This window comes from Mus caroli, unplaced genomic scaffold (genome assembly GCF_978045245.1).
Source record: "Mus caroli unplaced genomic scaffold, Mus_caroli_1 scaffold_2, whole genome shotgun sequence".
NCBI lineage: Eukaryota > Metazoa > Chordata > Mammalia > Rodentia > Muridae > Mus > Mus caroli.
Window position 1 is genome coordinate 131,380,349 of NW_028227257.1, and position 22,220 is coordinate 131,402,568.

Below are 22,220 nucleotides of genomic sequence, written 5' to 3' on the forward strand. Positions count from 1 at the left end.
ACCTGAATGCTTACTTTATGCCAATTTAACTTTTCTAAATACACAACAATTCACCCTCCAACAAATTGATAGGATCTTATAAATACTGGCATGTCTCAGAATGGGGGGTGGGGAGAGGGAGAGAGCCTCAACTAGGAACATGTACACTTAACCAATATTATTCAGAGCTGCCATGGCTCCTGGACTTGTCTCTGGGAAAATTCTCAGAGCTCCTTAAAGTTGCCTGATTCGTTTTCTGCTGCTTGAAACCAACAAAATCATCTTAACTGTAAAATGTAACATAGGGCCTCATTTTCAGAGCCTGACACAAATGATAAACTTATACCACAGATAAAGCATTCCTTTACATTTAAAAGGAATGTATATATAAAAGGAATTCAGTTTCTTTAATAATACCATCTGCCTCAAGTCAGATGAAACAATACAAAGGTAAGGCTCAGAATCCTAAAGTCAGACACAGGATCTCAGTTCAATTTTTGACTCTACTGTTTTTATTTTAGACAGGTCATGTTGGGCGAGTTTAATTTCTACAGTGCCATTTCTGCCCTCTAGAAATGAGACATTCACACTTGCTATAGTGAACTCTAACCCCTATGTTGAACTTAACAAAGATGAGATACGTGCTCAACATAGTCTGGATGTTACATAACATAAACAACCTGAGGCTCAGATAAGGTAGGGAGGGAACTTCCATCAGTAAAAGGCCACCTAATGATCAGAACTAGAAAAACTGACTCCAGACCCACACCTGAAAAACCTTTCTTCCAGACTGCTCTATCATTCCCGGGCCTAACACACAAAGCCACCTAGAATCTGTATAGTTTTCTGCTTTGCTCAACTTAATCTCCACCCCGTTCTTCCTCAATCACTTACCAAATATTTACAGAATTTCTACTATATTTTAAACAGAATTTAAGATAGGAGCATTCAGATAGGAAATGTTAATAAAAGAAAGTTTAAAAAAAGTTTGCATATCCAAAAAAGAAAAGGCTAAAAAAACTAATAAAATATGGATAGAGCAGCACCACCTCCTCCTGGAGTCTGGATCAGTAGGAGAGGGTTATGAATAAATGATAAGGAATCTGGAAGAACCTTCCTTTTGTCTATTTAACAGTCATAGACCTTGCTTTAAATACCTTACACTCAAATATTTGCATCAACATATAATGTACAACTAAGCTCGAAAGCTCAAAATTGGGGTGAGCAAGATGGCAATTGGGTAAAGACACTTGTTATATAAGCTTTTGATCTGCCTTTGATCCCCAGATCCTACATAAAGGTGGAAAAATAACTGATGCAGCCAGGTGGTAGAGAGAGAGGCAGGCCGGTCTCTGTGAGTTCAAGGCCTGCCTGATCTACAAAGCAAGCTCCAGGACAGCCTGGGTCAGGCAGTGAACCCTTTTGAAAACACAAACTAACAAAAAAGAGAACTGATACAATGAATCTATCCCTACCCTCACAGGAGCACCCTAGCATTTCTGCACTAGTTCACACAATGTAACGGTATAAAAGAAAACTCAAAATTCTCTTTCTGTAGGCAGCCTACTCTATACCTCAGAAAGTTTTCTCTCATCGCAACTTCACTGGCATTTTACTTTTTCTGATGTACTCTGATGTCTGCCATGTTACCTTAAGGCCCTAGTTTTTGCTAATTTTCCCGATACTGTACATAATCTTTACCTCATTTTAAGCTCCATGAAATCAAGATATATATTTTCTTGAAAAAACTAAGAATACTTCTGCACACTAGCTTTTACATAACTTTGATATCCAATGCATCTCAATAACTAATATCCCACTATCTCATTTATGTAAATAACATAACACTTGTCATGTTTTTACAAAACTATATTCTATCAGAAATCAGGAAAACATCAGTGTCTTGGTTAATTCTGAAAAGATATTAAGACTCAATATATTTCACTCAAAAAATATCAATTAAAATACAAGTGACAGAAATCAAGAAATAGGAATGGGGGAAATTCAAGTCAGACCTGTTTTCTTTGAAAGTAAGATAAAAGGTGTACTGGGCACAACTACAATTTCATGGGAAGTGGATGCAGGAAGACAGTGAGTCTAAGGCCAGTGTGGCTACAAAGCAGGGTTCTTGTCTTAAAAAACACTGACTATGGGTAAATGTAGGTACATGTATGTATGTATGTATATTATATGCATGTGTGAATGCTAAATCATGATTCATGTGCTTGAATGAAGATCTCTCACAGAAATCTGGCCATAGTTATAATAGTTAATTAACGCAGGACCAAAAAAAAAAGTATTTCAGGTGTAGCTATGTGTTAAAAAACAAAACAAAACAAAAAATACCCTGAGTATCAAAAAAGGCCTATACTTATAACTCACAAAAGTAATTTAAAGAAATTTATATCACATTTATTTAAAATTCTTAGTACAGTATCTTAGATCTAAACAGGAGATAGTATAAACAGTAACTACCACTATACAACATTCAAGAAGAAATGACAGACTGACTACTGATTTTTCAACTGGCAGACTTTTGGCAAAAGATAGCAAACATAAGGAAGAGAAGAAAACGATGTGAAAAAACACATCCAAAGGAAATGGCTAAGAGAAAGATGTGATCAGCAAAGACAGTGCCATGCTACCAAACGCAGTTTCTAGATCATCTATCGGAGACTGACAGAAGGTAGCTCAAAATCAAGTCAAATAGCCTCATAAGCAAACTTCTCAAACACGATTCGGTTCTATCTGAATCTTAGGCATAAAAGCTGGGTTTTAATTTTCTGAAGGTTTAAAAAGAGGTCTTATTTTATATTCTACTGAAAATGTTAAGTCAGGTAATCAAACACCAAAAAAGAAATGTGATTAAGTCAAAGCACCAACACAGTGAGGTCAGAATTCGAGCAGCCAATCAAATGCTTAAAGGCATTTCCTGCAATATTAATAGTCAAAAGAGAAAGCCAATCACAGAAACCTCCAGCTTTCTTTTGACAGTAACAGAAGCTAGGGAGCCAATCCACACACACCCGTGGTTGACAATAAGGCGGGACTGAAGGTTCATTGAAGAAATTCTTCAGGGTGCAGTTACTATGAACTCCGCACACAAGTAACAACACTCCAGAGTCGTAAACACTGTCAAATCGGAGGAAATTCAGTCTTGGGTATAACTTAACCCCCGGGAAGAAGGAAACAGCATTTTGCCCAAATTTTAACATCTGGTCAAAAACGCAACTGTCAATGCGGACGCTCTGAGTCCTCAAGTTGTAAACAGCCATCCCACAAGCAACTTCCCCGGACGCTCGCTGCACGGGAAGCGCGGGCCTGGAGGCCAGTTTCAAGCATTCGGGCTCCGTCCTAATTCCGTACAACCGAGGAGGGGCCAGCCCGGCAGGCGAAGCCCGCGTGTAGATCAGAGGACTCGTAACGCAGAGTCTGGACCGGGGGTCGCTGCCCGGCCGCAGGGATGCATCGCCTACTCCCGCGGCACCTCTAGCGGGCAGCGCAAACCATCACCCATCACCCCACTCGCAGGAAGATGCATGTTTTGAAAGAGCTTTACTTTCCCGAGATCGTTTGTTTCAAAGGCAATTTCGTGCACGCACGAATTTTAAAACGCAACGAAAATAGCGCCTTAGCCCAAGGACCCTTTCTCGACCCATTAACCCCACTCCCCGCGAGATGTCTACGAGGTAAACAGAGGCTGTACGCCAAGTGCGGGCCGGCGCATCCCTGCGCCATTCCCGGCCGCTGCTTACGGCAGGGCCCCCTTACGGCAGCGTAAGCGGCGCCGAGAGCTAATCACAACACTGGGACGCAACAACATGGCGGCCGCGGGCGGGCGCTGCGCCGGCCGACGGGTTTACGCTACTCCGCCGGCGTAGGGTCCGGAGCGCGCAGCGGCAGCGGCGCCCTCCAGCGAGCGTAGAAGCGCTCTGTGAATGGCGAGGCCCGGCTGACAAAAGGGAGGGGGGAGGAGGGAAGGGGGGGGTAATAAACACTCGAGTCCCTACCGATTCCTCCTCCTTCTCCATCCCGGTGGGCATCTGGGGCACGGCCCGGTTGATGGAGACGCAGTCGTTGAGATCAGGCATGTCCTTGCCGCGGTAGATGGGCAGCGGTTTGGCGGCGTCCAGCGCCCGCGCTCGGAAGGAGAGTTTACTCATTGTCTCCCCGCCTTACAGGAACAGCCCGGGCGGCGGCGGCGGGGCGGGCGGGGAGGGGGGGGAGCACTCCCGCCGCCTCCTCCACCTCCTTCCTCAGTGCAGCGCGGCCGGCCCGCTCCTCCTCCTCCTCCGCAGTGCCCCCGGCCCCAGCATGGGCGCCCACCCCGCCCCAGAACAGCCCCCCGCCGCCCGCGGCCGCTTCCACACTCTAGATCCGCCGCTCGCCCGCCCGATCCGCTCCCTGCGCCATGGCCAACATGGCGGACATTACCACAGCGGCGGCGAGCGATCCCGGCAGCCCGCGCGAGAGCGCGCCCCCGCCTCGGGGACGCGCGTCGCCCTCTCCCTCCCTCCCTCCCTCCCTCCTTCCTTTCCCTCCCCTGCCTGCCCACCCACTCGCTCCGCGGCGCGGCGCGGCCAGCCCAGCCGGCGAGAGCGAGCCGAGTCCCGGTGGCCCTCCTCGGCGGGACGCTCGGCACGCAGGCGGGGCGGCAGGTGCCAGGTGCGCTCGGTCCCCGGCTCCGGAGCGGGCGCCTCGGTGCCTCCGCCGCCGACTCGCTCCGCGCGCGGGGCTCCCTCGGGAAGGCTCGGTGCCCAGGACCGCTCGCCTCGGAGGGACAGGAGGCTGTCCGCCCCCGGGCCGCCGGCCGCCCCTCGAGTCTGCACTTGGACAGCTCTGCTCGCCCCGGCGCCTGCTGGCTGGTTTCGCGCCTCGGGTTTGCGCATCCCCGGAGAGGTCCGACAAGTCCGCTGCGTCTGCCCACGCCGAGAGGCACAGCCCTGCTGCGTCTCGCGCCCTGAGAACTTGGGCAGTCCCTGTCCAGAGGAGCTCTCCAGAGTTAGGCACCGGAGCTCACCCTCGCCTTCGCCGGGAGGATGCTCGGGGTAGACAGGAGGGTCGGTAGTTGGAGACTGCTACTTGAAATAGTTGCTGGACGCGGCAACAAGCGGACTTGCACCTGTCATCCAAACTTTCTTAGTTTGATGGTTGGCATTTCTTGAAATCTCTAACCAAAGCTAGTTGTATGTAAAAACACTGGTTACTGTGACGACTCAAAAAGAGTTTAATAAAGTTCCAGACTCCAATTAGTTTGCGTGTTACTGTGTTACAACTAAACTGTTGGATAATTAGTAACAAGAGTCGTAACTACTTGAAAGGGCAGCTGCAAAGATGATGGGGAAAAAAAAAATCTTGAAGAAAACGCTACAGACCACACAAAAGAGTGATGGAAAGTTAATTACCACATGACATCTGTAGTCAGTTGCTGTGACAGGTCAAAGAAATTAGACATAGCTTTGGCCAGAACTGGTTTGCGAAAGCTCTGCAAAAAGGAATCAAATTGACTCAATTAAATACTAGTCACTATTGATACAAACCTTTGTTGCAGTTTCTTAGTCTTCAAGCAGTACATGTTTCTAAGCAAATTGCCTCACTGTGCAACAGTTTTACCATTTTCTAATCATTGAAAAATACCCTACCTAGCTCATAAAAGGGTAGATAGATGGTTTGCTAAAGTCCAACAATAAAAACGGATTTCTTTGTCATGTCTTAATATAGCAAAACCATCTACCTCTCTTCATTGCCACCCATTATTTTTCTCTATTTTCTTCTCTCCCTGCTTTTTTCCCCCTCCCTCCCCCCCCTCCAGCTTTTCCTTTGAAAGCTGAATGGTGAATATTGACTTCCTGGTAACACAAAATAATCTAACCAGTCTGTCCCGGGACACTTTGGGATGGTATTCAGTGGCCTTGTTTTATGTCCACTTGTTACTGGTAACAATGCAAACAGACTGTGGCTCAGTTCTTGTAAGCAACACCTTTCTCATGCTTGTGAGCCTGTGCTGTTGTGTCACCCTCTAGCGTAATTCCAATCCTTTGTAAGGAAGAACAAGAAGTTCTCAGAAGGGGGACTGGGGGGGTCATTATTGAGCACTAGTCTGAAAATCAGGGGGAAAAGTGTTTGAAAAAATGAGTCATTGGGGCCTTTTATCTGGATTCTCAGCCCTTCTCAGGCTCAGAAACGGTAGCTTCTTTCTAGTCTCTCTGCCTAATGTTACACTCAGAAAAAGAAATGTGGACATTGTTTGGGGGGGGGGATATAGTCCCAAGCAGTTGAAGTCCACTCAATTCTTATAGCTATATACTTCTACATAGGGAGAAATGCTGTGATTTTTGCTAAAAAGGAAACAGACTCAGACCTATAATTTGTCAAGTTCCAATACCAGGGGACAGCAGACCTGGATTCAAATCTGGCTCTATCCTAACTCCAAAACACTTGTTCTCCTAGTTGCACACTTTAGTATCCAAGCTCTTTGGTTTATTGGCCATCCAATGTTCAAAAGTTTCTGACCCAAAGTTAATTAATGAAAGCCCCAGAGTTAATTAGTGAGAATGGCTAGCCTTACCTCACAGAAACAGGCATCTAGTATGTTTGCTGATAGCTAGGAAGTCCTATCAGCTACACAAAGAATTTCAGTGCTGCTGTGACATTCTACTCCAGGTTGGAGTTTTGAGTGCCTTCCTGGCCTGCCATCAGGCCTAGCCATTGATGCTAATTTTTCTTTTCTTTGGCCTACCCAGGAACCCTTGCCATCAGAACTTTATAAACAATAAGAACATCTCAAAGAAACTTTTTTTTTCTAATGTAAAACTCAACCAAGAGAATGGCTTTTGCATCATAGTTGGTTTGCTGTTGGTCTTTGCTTTAAATGAGAATCAATTTTTATCCTCCAATGTTCGCTTTTCTTCTTGCCTTGTTGGCAGTGATTACAGAGCTAAGAACAAAACAGTTTGAAGCAAATGCCACAGTAGCCTTTCACCTGAGTCACAGTCTGTATTTTCTTAGACTCCAACTCAGTGCCTAAACTCAAATGCCTCTTTCACTTTGGAAAGTAATTTTTATTTCTATGCAAATACTATTTATTATACTACTTATTTCTGTTTGTTGAATGCTCTTATTTGTTAGTGCTAAAGACACAAATATCTTTTCAACTTTTGAAGTAAATCCTCTTAGGAAACTTACCAAAACCTGTTTCAAATGGTTATATAGCTGAACCTATTCTAATCTACATATGCAATGCACATGTGTGTGTACAGCCATCCTAAAAATCAGTCCACTTCAAATATGTTCTGGATCAATCCAAGTGACAGTCATTTAATCTGGCGAATGTAATATATAAACACCAAGAATTAGAACCAGTTTCATAACCATAAAAAAATCTACAAATAAGAAACTAAAAAAAAGAAAATTACATTTCAAGTTTCCAATTCCCAGTATAATAATCAGGGCTTCCAAATAATAGACAAATTCCTTTTTTTAAAAAAAGAACCCTTAAACTAGTAAACAAGGTTGCTAGTCAGTGATTTCAGGGTTTTGCAAATGTCACGTTCCCTCTAATTGACTCCCAGTCTCAGCCAACCCAATTGAAAGTTAATTGGGTTGGTATGTGGACTGTATCTCCGCCCTTCCCCCCTCTAGGTTTCTAGGAACCAACCTAGTGCTAATAAAGCCTCCTTGTTCCCCATATGTAATCTGAATGTGGGAGTCTGCATTCATTACAATCAACTGGAATCAATCCTGCAGTCCCGGAGCACTTTATGACGGCAGCTCTTGATTGTCTGAGATGTTGGGATAGAGGCAGGACTGAGGGGACACATGACAAATGTCTACTTTCACCCCTTCATTTGCCACAGGGAACATGAGACAGTAAATAAAAAGCTGTAGCTGTGGCTCAGTGACCGGAGCATCTCTTCTCTCAGACCTGCTTGGAATCACAGGGTGCCACCTTGTGTATAAGCTGACAATTTACTTCCCAACTCCACCAAGGCTCCAGACAGACTCAAAAATAGTCTGCCCCAAATCGCTGCATCTTATTGACCAGGGAAAGATGAGACAGACTAATTGAAGGAAACAAATTTGAAAACACACAACTCCAGAGAATCTACAACACTTTATTTTAAGTCTGGCAGCCCGTCTCATTTGTCTCCCCACCCCTGACCGGAAAACACACCCAATGTCCCACATATGGAATAGATTGACTCACAGGCTTTTAAGTGGGGGAGGGGTAGAAGTAATTAAAGCTCTTGCGATGGGCCTAATATTTCTGATTTGGATAATTATCTGTGTTCTAACCTGTGTGTGAGTGAGCCACTTAGATTTAATTTCAGGACTTTGAATTTCTTAGAAGCATTAGGTTCTATTCAGCTGATGGATATGGTCCTATTTGTTTTAATAAAGCGTGATATGGCTGTTTGGAAAAATGAATTTGAAACAAGGTGGGGAAAAGCAAAGTCATGAATGGCAAATAAGATATCTTTTAGTGCTATAATTAAGGGAAAAAATCTCTGCCTTCAGTACTGCTCCCATGTAGCTAAGACTTAAGTTATCTAAGGCTTTTGTGTTATTTCCAATAAGGCGTTCAAATGAAGAGCCTGGGGCTTTGCAGGAGTGTGGTGTTGGCTAGGTCTCCTGTAACAGGCTCATCTCAGCTACTTTCTCTGGCTTTGTCTACTGACTCATCTTTTTCTCAAGGACCCCAGAAAGGTAGCTGGGAAGGTATATTTACTTATCCATAGTCTCCCTCTCCTCCCACTTCCTGGTCTCCCTGACCAGAAACAGGCTCAGACCACTCAGCCCTCTGGGGTGGAAAAGTCTTAGCTGAGAGGACTCCATTGCTAGGAAACCTGGTCTCAGCTATGCTAAACGCTTCTCCCCAATTCTTAGCTGATTTTTGGTTTGTTTGGTTTCTTCTTGTTGTTGTTGTGGTCTCCCACTAACGAAAAGCCGATGTTTAACATAAAAGCACACATTCATGAGTAAGGTTTGCAGCAGGAACCCTGAGTTAGAGAAGATGGAGAACTGATTTAATAAGAGCCACGCCGCGTTGAGCTTATTGTTGTTGTCCTAGAACAAAACAGTTCATTTCCTATGGCACTTGCTTATTGAATTCCATGGCAGATAGTCGGGAGGCAGAGAGGAGCGCAACTTTACAGCTCCAGATCAGAAGGCCTTTTACTTCCCTTTCCTCAGCCAGTAGAGGTGACTTTGCTTGTAAAGAAGCAAACCACTGAAAGAAAACCCTGATGGTTTACCTTTTTACTGGCATACCTAAGCCACTCACCTTGCGTCCAAAAGAGTTTCATGTAGCTTTTGAAGGTGGCTTACATAAGTGGCAAGGTGGGATTTGAACTCTAAATTCCTAGCATCATGAAATACATACGCCAGCTTCACAGTTCATGGTGCCCATTCTATACTAGGATTTACTCAGGATATTTGCTACTGCTCTCAATGGGAATGTCCAGAAGGAAACAGAACAGTTAGACAGTACAACATTCATCTCAACAGTATCTTTACAATAGACGTAACAGGGCCCCCTAGTGATGTTTCCTGCAGTGACCTTCTCTATAAACTATGAGATTAAAATGAGCCTGGTTGTCCGGGACTATGAGAATGAGCCCAGACAGGTTTGGGGGGTAAATGGACACTGTGGCCCCCCAGGCAACCTGTCATGAATAGCATTTTTTTTTCCTCTACTGTTTTGGCCTACCCAGAAATCCTTAGAGGGCACACCTGTGATCTCTATCTTGAGGCTGGAAGATACAGGCTTCTGACCTGGATCTTTACATGGAGATCTTGAGGCAGAGTGGCCATGAAAAGGTCAGACCCAGGCAAGGTAGTGCATGCCTTTAATACCAGGAGACTGAGGCAAGCAGATCTCTGAGTCAAGATCAGCCTGGAACAAAGTAAGTTCCAGATCCAGGCATGCTGGTACACACCTTTAAACTGGGCCATACCTTCTGCTGGAGGCCTACATAAGGACATTGGAAGAAGGAAGACTCACTCTTTTCCTGCTTGCACTTACTTGCTAGCTCATCTCTTGGTACCTACCTCTTCAGGATTCCAGCTTATACAGAAGACCAGCTAAAACAACTAGCCTCGTGGACTGAGCTAGACTTTTGGACTTCCCATTCACAGCTGCCCATTGTTGGGTTAGTTGGACTGCAGACTGTAAGTCATCACAATAAATTCCCTTAATATAGAGAGACATTCCATTAGTTCTGTGACTTCTATAGAACCCTGACTAATACAGAAGTTGGTACCAGGATTGGTTCTAGAGGAGCACAAGTATAAAGATGAATCTTTTAAGAATCTGGAATTGACTTAAAAATTCACCAGCACCTTCAACTACTGAAACCTCTTAAGATACGTCCTCTCCCGGGAGCTTGGAGACTATGGAAGGTCCACGGTGAAAACTAGATTTCAAACTTAAAGAAACAAATGCCTCTGATCATCTTGCTCCATCAATTGTAATTGGCAATGAATTAGGTTACCCAGTATATGAAATTTTCTACAGTTTGGGGGAAAAGAAGAAAAATGATTTTGCTGGCTTATTGCTCTTAATATATCTGGATAAATTGCTCTATGATAAAAAGGAAAAGAGCTCTATGATAAAACCAAACTGTTCCAGATGCAAATAAACAATCTAAAGGTTTCTAAGTGTGCCCTTGAAGAGAATTTTCTCTCCGGCAGCCATAGAGCTCGAGTTGCAGGAAATCAAACTGAAACCCTCATTATAAGGTTGGCTAAATTACAGTGAAAATTCAAGTCTGAGCCTCAGAGGATGTCAGCAGTTAAAGGAAGGGCATTAATTGAATGGGATCCTATAACTTGGGATGGGGATGTGTGAAGCTGAGAATTTTGAATCCTCTGATCCCCAAGGGTTTACATCACCTGAGGAAGTAGTACCCTCAACCCCAACCCTTGAAATAATGCCTTTTTCTCATGAGGAAATTAATCCCTCAGAGTCTGATAAACCAGCAGTGACTTTCTCTGAAGAAAATGCTGGGCAAGACAATATCGGTGTTCCTCAAGGCCTACCAATTGTTTCTTCCAGACTCAAGGCAAAGCAGGACCCTAGAGGGGAGGCAGAAAGTATAGTCCAGGATGAAAGCATAGTCCTTAGTACACTACGAAGGAGCTTAATGAGTTTGCTAATTCATTCAAGCAGAAGTCTGGGGAATATGTGTGGGAGTGGATTTTGAGGGTGTGAGATAATGGTAGAAGGAACACAAAACTAGATCAGGCTGAGTTTACTGATATGGGCCCTCTGAGTGGAGACTCTAGGCTCACACAGTTAAAAAATAATGTCAGAAATTTGAATGGTTAGATGAAGCATTTATCAAAAAATGGCCTACTGAAAAGGAGTTGGAGAAGCCGGATATTCCTTGGCTTAGTGTTGAAGGGATTTTACGACTCAGGGAAATTGCAATACTAGAGTGGATACATTGTGTAAACGTAATCCTCCACAATGGGAAGGCCCGGAAGATATGCCCTTCACGAATCCTACAAGATGCAAACTGGTGAGAAGGGCACTAGCACATTTGAAGAGTTTTGTTCTTGTCCTTTTCCTTGTACCAGATCTAAGGGTTGGAGATGCTGCTGCTCAATTGGGTGAATTAAATGCAGTGGGTTTAATGGGGCTTCAAGGTAGCAAGGGCCAGGTGGCAGCATTGACAAGGTGATTATAGCTATTATAATGGGTAGCATAGACAAAACAATGCTCGTAATGACCTCCCTGTAATGGTCAGCACAGCAAAGGTGAGATTTATAATGGCATGACTTGTAGCTAATCAATCATGGTGTTTCCAGGCATGAAATAGATAAGAAGCCTATTGCATATCTATTTGATCTGTATAAACAGAAAAATTCTCAAACAAATGAAAGAAAGGTTACATTAGATCATGGTAAAAAGCAATATTGGCCAGTGAATTCATTTCCAGACTTGAGCCAATTTGCAGACCCAGGACCCCTTGAATGAAGGGGTGGCCAGGTTCCCCTGAGGAAGGATCTTAATAAGACACCTAAAAGTTTTACTGTAAGCCTTTCTCCAGTTCTTCCCCAAAGGGACCTATGGTCTTTAAACAGGAAACTGTACACTGGAGGAAAGGAAACAATCAGACTTTCCTGGGTCTATCAAAACTAGTTCTGGAAAAAAAAAAAAAAAACTAGTTCTGAATTGACTAGTTCTGATATCCTGATCCGAGGATATCCCAAGAAACAGTGTGCCCACTTAAAGTAGGGACTTATGGAGCCCAGGTGATTAATGGAATTTTTGACTGATGTCTGACTCACAGTAGGTCCTGTAGGTCCCTAAGTACATCCTGTGGTCATTTCCCAGTACTAGAATGTATAGGTGGGATGGATACACTTAGAAGTTGTCAGAATTCTTACACGAGTTCCCTGACCCACGGAGTGAGGCTATTATGGTTGGAAAAACTAAATGGCCTTTAGAATTGCCTATGCCAAAGAAAATAGTGAATCAAAAACAGTATCGAATTCCTGGAGGAATTGCAGAAATTAGTGCCACTATCAAGGACTTGAAAGATGCAGGGTGTTGGATCCTACCATATCTCCCTTTAGCTCTCCTCTCTGGCCAGTGCAGAAGACAGATGGATCATGGAGAATGACAGTTGACTATTGAAAACTAAATCAGGTAGTAATTCCGATCGCAGCGGAGATCGGAATTGTATGAGATGCAGTTTCATTACTTGAGCAAATTAATACATCTCCTGGTACCTGGTATGCAGCTATTGATCTAGCAAATGCCTTCTTGGTACCTGTCCATAAGGACCACCAAAAGCAATTCGCTTTCACTTGGCAAGCCCAGCACTGTACCTTCACAGTTTTGCCTCAAGGAAATTGTAACTCTCCTGCCTTGTGTCATAACTTAGAAGAGATCTTGATCGTCTGTCTCTTCCAAAAAATATCTCATTGGTGCACGATATTGATGACAAGCTGGTTGGACCAAGTAAACAGGAAGTAGCAACCACTTTGGACTCATAGGCAACACATATGCTTATCAGAGGATGTGGAATAAATCCAATCAAAATTCAAGGACCATCTACCTCAGTGAAATTCTTAAGACTCCAGTGGTGTGGCGCATGCAGGGATATTCCTTCTGAGATGAAAGATAACTTATTGTACCTGGCCCCTCCCACCACCAAGAAAGAAGCACAATATTTAGTGGGTCTAATTGGATTCTGAAGACAGCATATTGTTCACTTGGGTATGTTATGCAGGTCCATTTACCAAGTTATTTGGAAGCCTACTATTTTCGTGTAGGTCCTGGAACAGGAGAAGGCTCTTCGACAGGTCCAGGCTGCTGTGCAGGCTGCTCTACCACTTGGACCATATGGTCCAGCAGACCTGATGGTACTTGAGGTGTCGATAGCAGATAGAGATGCTGATTGGAGCCTCTGGAAGGCCCCAGTACGTGAATCACAGAAGAGACCTTTGGGTTTTGGAGCAAAACTCTACCATCATCTGCAGACAACTATTCTCCCTTTAAAAAATAGCTCTTGGCCTGCTATATTGGGCCTTTGTGGATGGAAACTGACATAGGACACCAATTTACCATTTGGCCTGAACTGCTCATCTTGAGCTTTATGTTATCGGACTTAGGAAACCATAAAGTAGGACGTGCCTAGCAGCAGTCTATTATCAAATGGAAGTGATATATACGTGATCAGGCCAGAGCAGGTCCTGAAGGCACAAGCAAGTTACATGAAGAAGTTGCTCAAATGCCTATGGTTACAATGTCATCTACTGCCAAGCATGCGCCTATAGCCACATGGGATGGTCCGTATGATTGGTTGACTGAAGAAGAGAAGACTAAGACCTGGTTTACTGATGGCTCTACACATTAGGCAGGCACCACGCAGAAGTGGACAGCTACAGTATTACAACCCCATTTCGGGACAACCCTGAAAGGCACTGGTGAAGGAAAATCTTCACAGTGGGCAGAACTTCAGGCAGTATACATGGTATAACAGTTTGTTTAGAAGAAGAAATGGCCAGATGTATGATTATTCACTGACTCATGGGATGTAGCCAATGGATGGACTTCATTGTCAGGGATTTGGAAAGATCACAATTGGAAAATTGGTGAGGAAGACATCTGGGGAAGAAGTACATAGATAGATCTCTCCAAATGGGCAAAGGATGTGAAAATATTTGTGTCCCATGTAAATGCTCATCAAAAGGTGACTTCAGCTGAGGAGGAATTCAATAATCAAGTGGATAAGATGACCCATTCTGTGGACAGTCAGCCTCTTTCCCCAACCATTGCTCAATGGGTACATGAACAAAATGGCCATGGTGGCAGAGATGGGGGTTATGCTTAGTTTCAACAACACGGACTTCCACTCACCAAGGCTAACCTGGCTACAGCTGCTGCTAAATGCTGGATCTGCCAACAGCAGAGACCAACACTGAGCCCCAGATATGGCACCATTCCTCAAGGTGGCCAGCCAGCAACCTGTGGCAGGTTAACTACTTTGGACCACTTCCTCCGTGGAAAGAGCAACGTTTTGTTCTTCCTGGAGTAGATACTTATTCTGGTTATGGATTTACCTTTCCTACGCAGGATGCTTTTGGCAAAACCACCATCCACGGTGGTTTTACAGATTGCTTTATCTGCCCTTGTGGTATTGCACACAGTATTGCTGCTGACCAAGGAACTCTCTTCACAGCCAGAGAACTGCGACAGTGGGCCCACGATCATGGAAAAAAATAGTTCTGGATGAGAAAAAAAAAAAACAGGAAGGCTTGAGGGACTAGGATGGCAACCCATAGAGATGTAATTTACTGAGTTAAGAGTACAGATTATGTCTGAGGCCACCTTAGAGCACTGTCATACAATAGATTATGTGTTTTGTTTTGTAGACTTTGGAAAATTAAGATATGTACATATGTTAATACATCATACAATTGACACTCAGTATTTCAATATGTTTTTGCCTTGAGTTCTAAAAAGGCTGATTCTAATATTGTGCATTTATTAAGGTTGGTGCCTATCTTGGAGACACCTTTACAGATTGAAGCTGATGATACTTCAACATATGTATCCATTAGAATATGATATTTTAGACATTATGACATAGAAAATGTTACAGATATATCTTACAATCCTACAGGTCAAGCAATTATACAGAAAACTAACAGGACTTTAAAAGAAATACTTATTGAACAGAGGGAGACAGGGGATCTCCCAGAGATAGATTAAATAATTCTTTATTGCCTTTAAATTTTTTAAATGTCAGTAAGATAGATAACACAGCTGTTAAAATACACTGGATTTTAGAAAGGACTGTTGAGTTAGATCAGCATAAGTATGTGATAACTTTAGAATGGAAGGCAGGAAATGTGTTGCATTGGGAAAGAAGTCTTGTCTTTGTTTCAACAGTAAAAGAAAAGATTATGATTTCCATCAAAATTAATAAAGATTAGATTAGGGGAGACCCCCTGAAGATCTAGGCTGTACCCATTGGAGGGCATGGTGTCGGGGAAAACCAAGAAGGAAAAAAACAAGTAACACGAATGCAGATTCCTCTACATGAGAATAGCTCTGAAACTGGCTGAGACATGAATGTTTACAGCCAGGACTTCGGCTATGCATAGCCAATAGATTTTGTTGGCTACAGAGTCCTCAGGACTTATCATCCCATCCTTTCAAATGGTATGGATGGAAATTTATATTACAGTTTGTCCATACAGTCCAAATGTACTTATACGGTTTGATGCCTTTCACCTGCTCAAAACAAAGAACAGAGTATCATCTTTAGCTAAATTGTACACATTGCACATTCCATACATGTGTCAATGCAGAAATGTATATTACCTATGAAAGTTTATATGTTTGCCGAATAAAAGGACCAGACACCAAAGAAGACAAGACAAATAGCCCATGTGACTTCAGCCTCACAGTCTACCTCGATTGCTGTTGCCTTAGAAGTCGGCATCCCGCAAAGCTTCTCTATGGACAACTAGATCATCCAGCATCACAGACTGTTCTGGGTAGGATCAGTTAAGTCCTGCACTGTCCCATCATCACTCAGGGAACAAGCCCAAGCCCATGATCTAGGCATTTATTCATAAATAAATAAGCTTCGGAGTCGGTACTCAGGAACTGGGGCGTGGCTGGAAAAGCCCAAGGTTACAGAGGTCATGCTGTTTTGATTTGCTTCAAAAGGAGCCATAATGCATTGCGGTGGATTTAACCCATCTTACTGGAACAGAAAACGACATTTAAAACTTTTTTCAAAGATTTATTTCTTTTTATGGATGTTTTTTCTGCATTTATGTGTGTGCACCACTTACATGCTTGGTGTCCTTGGAGATCAGAAAAAAGGCATTGGATTCCCTGGAACTAGAGTTAGAGAATAGTTGGTAGCCACCACGTGGGTGGTTGCAATTGAACCCAGAACCTCTGTACAAGCAACAAGTGCTCTTAACTGCTGATTCATCTCCAGTCCCTAGACTCTGAGGAATAGATATAAAGCTGGAATTATTTCCAAAATATTTCCTTAGTGGGAGAGTTCTCGGCTACCTTTCCAGCACCATGTCTGCCTGCCTGCATGCCGGCATGCTTCCTGCCATGATGATAATGGACTAAACCTTAGGAAAGGGAAGTAAACCCCAGTTAAATGCTTCCCCCCCCCCGCCCCGTTAAGAGTTGCCGTGGCAATGGTGTCTCTTCACAGTAATAAAACACTGCCTAAGACACCCCTCCAACTCCCAGCCAAAACAAACCCTTCCTTTTCTTAATTGCTTCTTACTTATATTGTTGCAGAAATGAGAAAAGTAACTATACAATGGCCATTTAAATTTTCAATGTTTTAGTTTAAAACGGAGCAAAATGAAACATTTTTTCCCTGCACCCTCTTGCTTTAATAACTCCATCTCTGTTCCTTTTTCCCTTCCTGTCAGCTAGCCAGGTGTAGGGATAATTATTCACACTCTCATGCCCCAAACCTGATATCGAGGTGCTATGCTCATAATCTAGCACTCGGGAAGATGAGGCAGGAGGAGTGCAAATTTGAGGCCAGCTTGTGCTACATAGTAAGATCTATTTCAATGGATGGAAGATAGATAGATAGATAGATAGATAGATAGATAGATAGATAGATAGATAGATGGATGGATATCATGCTGAGAGGCAGGGAGGCTATGGAAATGTCTCACTCAGTATTTTTCTTGCTATGAATGAATGAGAATCCCAGCTCCTGGCAAAAATCCATACACTGTGGAACATGCCTGTAACCCCATAGCTGAGAAGGCAGAAACAAGGGGAAACCCTGGGTACCACAGGCTAGCCATTTTAGCCAATTGGAATCTCCAGGATCAACGAGAGACTGCCTCAAAAAGCCAGGTAGACAAAGCTAGAGAGATATCTCAGTGCGTAAGAGCACAAGCTGTTCCAGCAGACCCAGGGCTCAATTCGCAGCAACATGACTGCTCACAACTGTCTGTGATTACAGTTTCGAAGGATTGGAGGCCTTCTCTGGTCTCCACATGCACCATATACACAGGTAGTGTACAAATATATACGCAGGCAAAACACCCATACACACATAGCAATAAGAAACTTTTTTAAAAAAAATAAGGTTGAAAACAAACAGGAAGACACTTAATATCACTTTCTAGCCTCCACATATTCATGCACCTGCATGTGAACACACCCCTCACAATACAAGAATACACACACACATATAATATATAATATATAATGTATAATATACAATGTGTAGTATGTAATATATAACATATAGTATATAATAATTCAAAGACACAAAAAAATTCATGACCCAGCCAAAGAGATGACCTTAAATTTTTCAAGTAAGAAAGCTATATCTTTTATTTTATTTTATTTTATTTTATTTTATTTCATTTCATTTTATGGAGATAGGGTTTCTCTGTGTAGCTCTGGCTGTCCTAAACTTACTTTATAGACAATGCTGGCCTTGAACTCACAGAGATCTACCTGCCTCTGCCTCCCAATTACTGGGACGAAAGGCATGTACCACCACACCTGACCTGAAAGTTCTATCTTTATTAGAGAAATATCATATATTTACCAGAGACCATCTTGTGTCTAAATCTTGAATCAGACTCTAAAACTGCTTCTTAGCCTGTGCGTCATAACCCTTGTGGGGTCAAACAACCCTTTCAGAGGGGTTGCCTAAGACCACCAGAAAACATAGATAATTATATTATGATTCATAACAGTACAAAATTACAGTTATGATGTAGCAACCAAAACCATTGTATGGCCAGGGATCGCCACACCATGCGGAACTGTGTTAAAGCATCGCAGCATTAGGAAGGGTGAGGACCACTGCTCCTGAATCATCCCATTTGCCGAGAGCTTTAGTCCAGGTTGGAGAGTGGCACTTGCTTTTGCAGAGGAATTGGTTCGACTCCCAACACTGATATGTCAGTTTGCAAACCATCTGTAACTCTAGTCTTGAGATCAGACATCCTCTTCTGACCTTTGAAGGTATCAGGTATGCATGCAGTATACACACACACACACACACACACACACACACACACATATATATATATATATATATATATATATATATATATATGGCAAAATATTCTTACACTTAAAATAATAAAATAAGTCTAAACAAAATTCCAAAAGTTCTCTTCCTCAACTATGGAAAAAAATCATGTGAGAAAATCCTGTCATTTCTACCTTCTTTTCTCCACCTTTCTTCCCTCTCCCCTCCCCTCATTTATTGTGTGGGCCTCTGTGTGTGTATGCCTGTATATGTGTGTGTGCCTGTGTATGTATCTAAGTGTGTGTGTCTGTGTGAATATCTCTCTGTATGTGCCTGTTAGTGTGTGTGCCTGTGTCTGTGCCTATGTATATTCATATGTGTGTATATGTGTGTCTGTATGTGTGTGTATGTATCTATGTGTGTGTATGTCTCTGTGTATATGCCTGTATGTGTCTATATGTGTATATGTATGTTTGCCTGTGTGTATGCCTGTTTGTGTATATGCCTGTGTATGTATATGTGTATGTCTGTGTATGAGCCTGTATGTTTTTTATGCCTGTGTGTATGCCTGTGTGTGTGTATTTGTGCCTGTATGTGTGTGTATGTGTGTATGTCTGTGTGTGTGTGCCCATGCTTGTGCCACAGCACTGCAGATATGGAGATCAAAGGGTAGCCTGTAGGAGCTGGTTCTTTATTCTCACTGCACAGGGATCCAGAGACAGCACTCAGGTTGTCAGTCTTGGCAGGAGGCACCTGTACCTGCTGAGCCATCTTGCAGGCCCTTCTTCCTTCTTTTCTTTTTTTTTCACTCTCATCTTTAAAAAAAAACAAACATTTTTATTACCTCTTGATGTCTTTATCTTGTGTGCATGCATGTGCACATGTGTGGGGATCAGGAGACATCTTGTGGGAATTGGCTCTATGTGGGTGTAGGAGACTGAACTCAGGTCTTTGGGCTTGGCCATAGGCAGCTTCTGTTCAAAATCAGACGAGGCTTCCCTGAAAAGACCCATTACAGTTAACGGGCCGGCTTGTCTGTTCTTTTGGGAAATAAACTGCCATGTTCACAAGTGACATAAAAGTGACGTTAGCAGAAGTCAGAAAGACATATCTCTACAACATACAGGGAGGACTTCTAGAAGAACCCAATGGCTTTTGAAAAGGTTTGTCTGATTGTCAGTTTATACATACCCCAATAAGTTTCCTTGCATACCCACCTTTCTTTAATGAAGAGCCAGACATCTGAGGAAGTCAAGCTTTTCAGTAGATGTCTGGTTATCTGTTGTTGTGTTCAGATTTTAAAAGGTTGTTTTCATTTGTTTCTTTTTTTCAACAGTCTCACTGTGTAGCTATGTTAACCAAGTTGGTCTCTAAATCACAGAGACCACCTGCCTCTACCTCCCAAGTGCTGGAATAGAAGGTAGGATGTATTTATTTAGGTCTCTCTCTCTCTCTCTCTGTCTGTCTGTCTGTGTGTGTGTGTACGTGTACATCTGTGTGCTCAAGGCCTTTGGAGTTACAGGAGTTTGAGGGACTCCAGACTTACTACACGGGCTCTGGGATGTAATGTCCAGTCTTTGCAATGATGCAGCAGGCACTTAGGCACTCAGCTAACTAGCTGAGCCATCTCTTTAGCCCCTTGGTTTTGGATTCTCATTTTCCTGTCACAAGGGTCAGAGACTGGTTTCCTTACAAGGTTTATGACTTTGAATGCCTTTCCAAACAGAGTTCCCAGGACTCAGTGAGCTTTCCCAAGACTCCATTGTGAAAGAGTCTACTGTTGGATACATATATTGTGTAGTTATTAAATCAGTCCCAGGTTAGGTGTGGTAGTGGCACATGCCTATAACCCCAGTACTTGAGAGGCAAAAGGATCAAGAATTCAAGGGCGGCTTAGGACATGAGACCCAGACTCCAAAACAAACAAACAAAAATAAAACAACAAATTAAAAACAAAATAACAGGACCTGACTTCCTGACCCTTTGACCTCTTTTTTTAAAATCAATATTATTTATTTATTTATTTATTTATTTATTTATGATTGTTCTAGTGCCGACAATTACTAGGCAAGCATTCTACCAGTGAGTTATAGCATTAGCCCCTCCCACTTTGACCCTTTTATTTATCATTGATATGAATAAATTCAAAGGAAATTTTGGCATAGAAGGTTGTAGACTTAGTTAGATTTATCAATATGTCTGAATCCCAAGAGGTAGGAAAATTCCCCTCACAAGAGTTTAGGGGGAAAAAAAAAGAACAATAGCTTTCCTGACTGGCACTATGTTCTCTGACAAAATATTTGTCCTTTATTATTTTTACGAAAATAATGTTCTGCTTAAATAAGCTAGAGTCAAGCTTGATGTGTTTTGTTAATTTTAATGGAGCCATTAAGTTTGTACGTATTTCATTATTTTTAGAGTCACTTTACTAATTACAAATAGTTTGTCATTACATGAAGTACAAGTATAATTCAAGTACTTAGAATTGAAAATGTCAGCTTTATTTCTATTTATTTCTTTCCCAAACCAAAGATTTCTTTCATTCCCTCAGAGGTGGCATTTGCTGTCAATAGCACAACCAGTAGGCCAAAGCCAACATAATTACTGGCTTCCCATCTCCTCAGCTAGATGATCTCTAAATATAAATTCCTGGGGTGGTCATGAAGTTACACACAACAGTCAGTATCGTAATTAATAGGCCCAGCTTGGTACAGATATACCATGATCACTTATCAAACAGGCATTGTCTAACATGACATGACAACATCACCATTGCCCAGCGGGCCTTTTCACCATGGCTCCTAACCTAGCCCTGACTAGAATACCAGGCCATGGTGAACATCAGAAATGTAACCCTATTCTATAGAGACAGATTGGTGAGGACATACCACAGAATACCTAACTCCTCAATCCACTCAGATGGTGACATCCTGGAGGAGGCTCACTCACATAACAGTTTTTATCATACGAAACTTTGGAAATAGACATAGCAAGGATAAAAAGAAAATTAAAAATGATCCTGGATGCTGAGATTATTGTTATAATACATTCCTGCCTCTCTTTGTCTTCAAGTATTTAAGGAAGAGTAATAGAACTCCTTTAAGACATTTTCGGTTATCTACTTTGTGAGAGGAAGGCATGCACGCTATGGTGTACATGCATGTGGAGGTCAGAGGAACTTGCAGGCATCGTTCTCTTTTTGTACCATGTGGATCTCAGAGTTCCAATTCAGACTGACAGCTCGTGCCGTGCCTTTCCATGCTGACCCAACTCACCAACCGAGAATGTCCAACTGAAAATAACTTCTTTTTGTGCAGTGTAATCCTAGCATGAAAAATGGGTGTTGCAGATAAGCCCTCACTTTGACCCTGTAGACAAGGGTCTACTAGTGGGACTGTAAGTGTGACCACCAACCTTCCAACTTGTGCCAAGTGGGCATAAGAAAATGTCTCATGATGAGCAATGGTCCATAATTAGAAAACATTCTAGCAAATGGACTGAGGGAAAGATCAAGACACACTGCTGTGGTTCATAAATTTCCTGCATGCTCAGCTCCAGTGCCTGTGGCAGACAAGAAAACACATTTGACATTATCATGATACTGTCCTTGGAGCAGATCCTTTTGATGGAAGGTGCGATGTTTCAGGGCTGCTTTGATGTGTGTGGAGATACATCAACATCTCTGTGAAAGTAATGGTTATCAAGTATTGTATAGAATTAGAAAGAAAAGCC

The 22,220-nt window shown here is 42.7% G+C and overlaps 1 protein-coding gene across 2 annotated transcripts in view; it reads right to left on the bottom strand.

The window, feature by feature from the left end:
* Window positions 1-4,428, bottom strand: part of Epc2 (enhancer of polycomb 2) — a 98,676-nt gene extending 94,248 nt beyond the window's left edge. For both annotated transcript variants that reach the window (XM_085834919.1, XM_021186102.3), the window contains exon 1: window positions 3,990-4,428. In XM_085834919.1, coding sequence (XP_085691045.1) covers window positions 3,990-4,142 — 153 coding nt within the window. In that variant the 5' untranslated portion in view covers window positions 4,143-4,428. The remainder of the gene's footprint in view (window positions 1-3,989) is intronic.
* Between the last annotated feature and the right edge of the window lie 17,792 nt (window positions 4,429-22,220).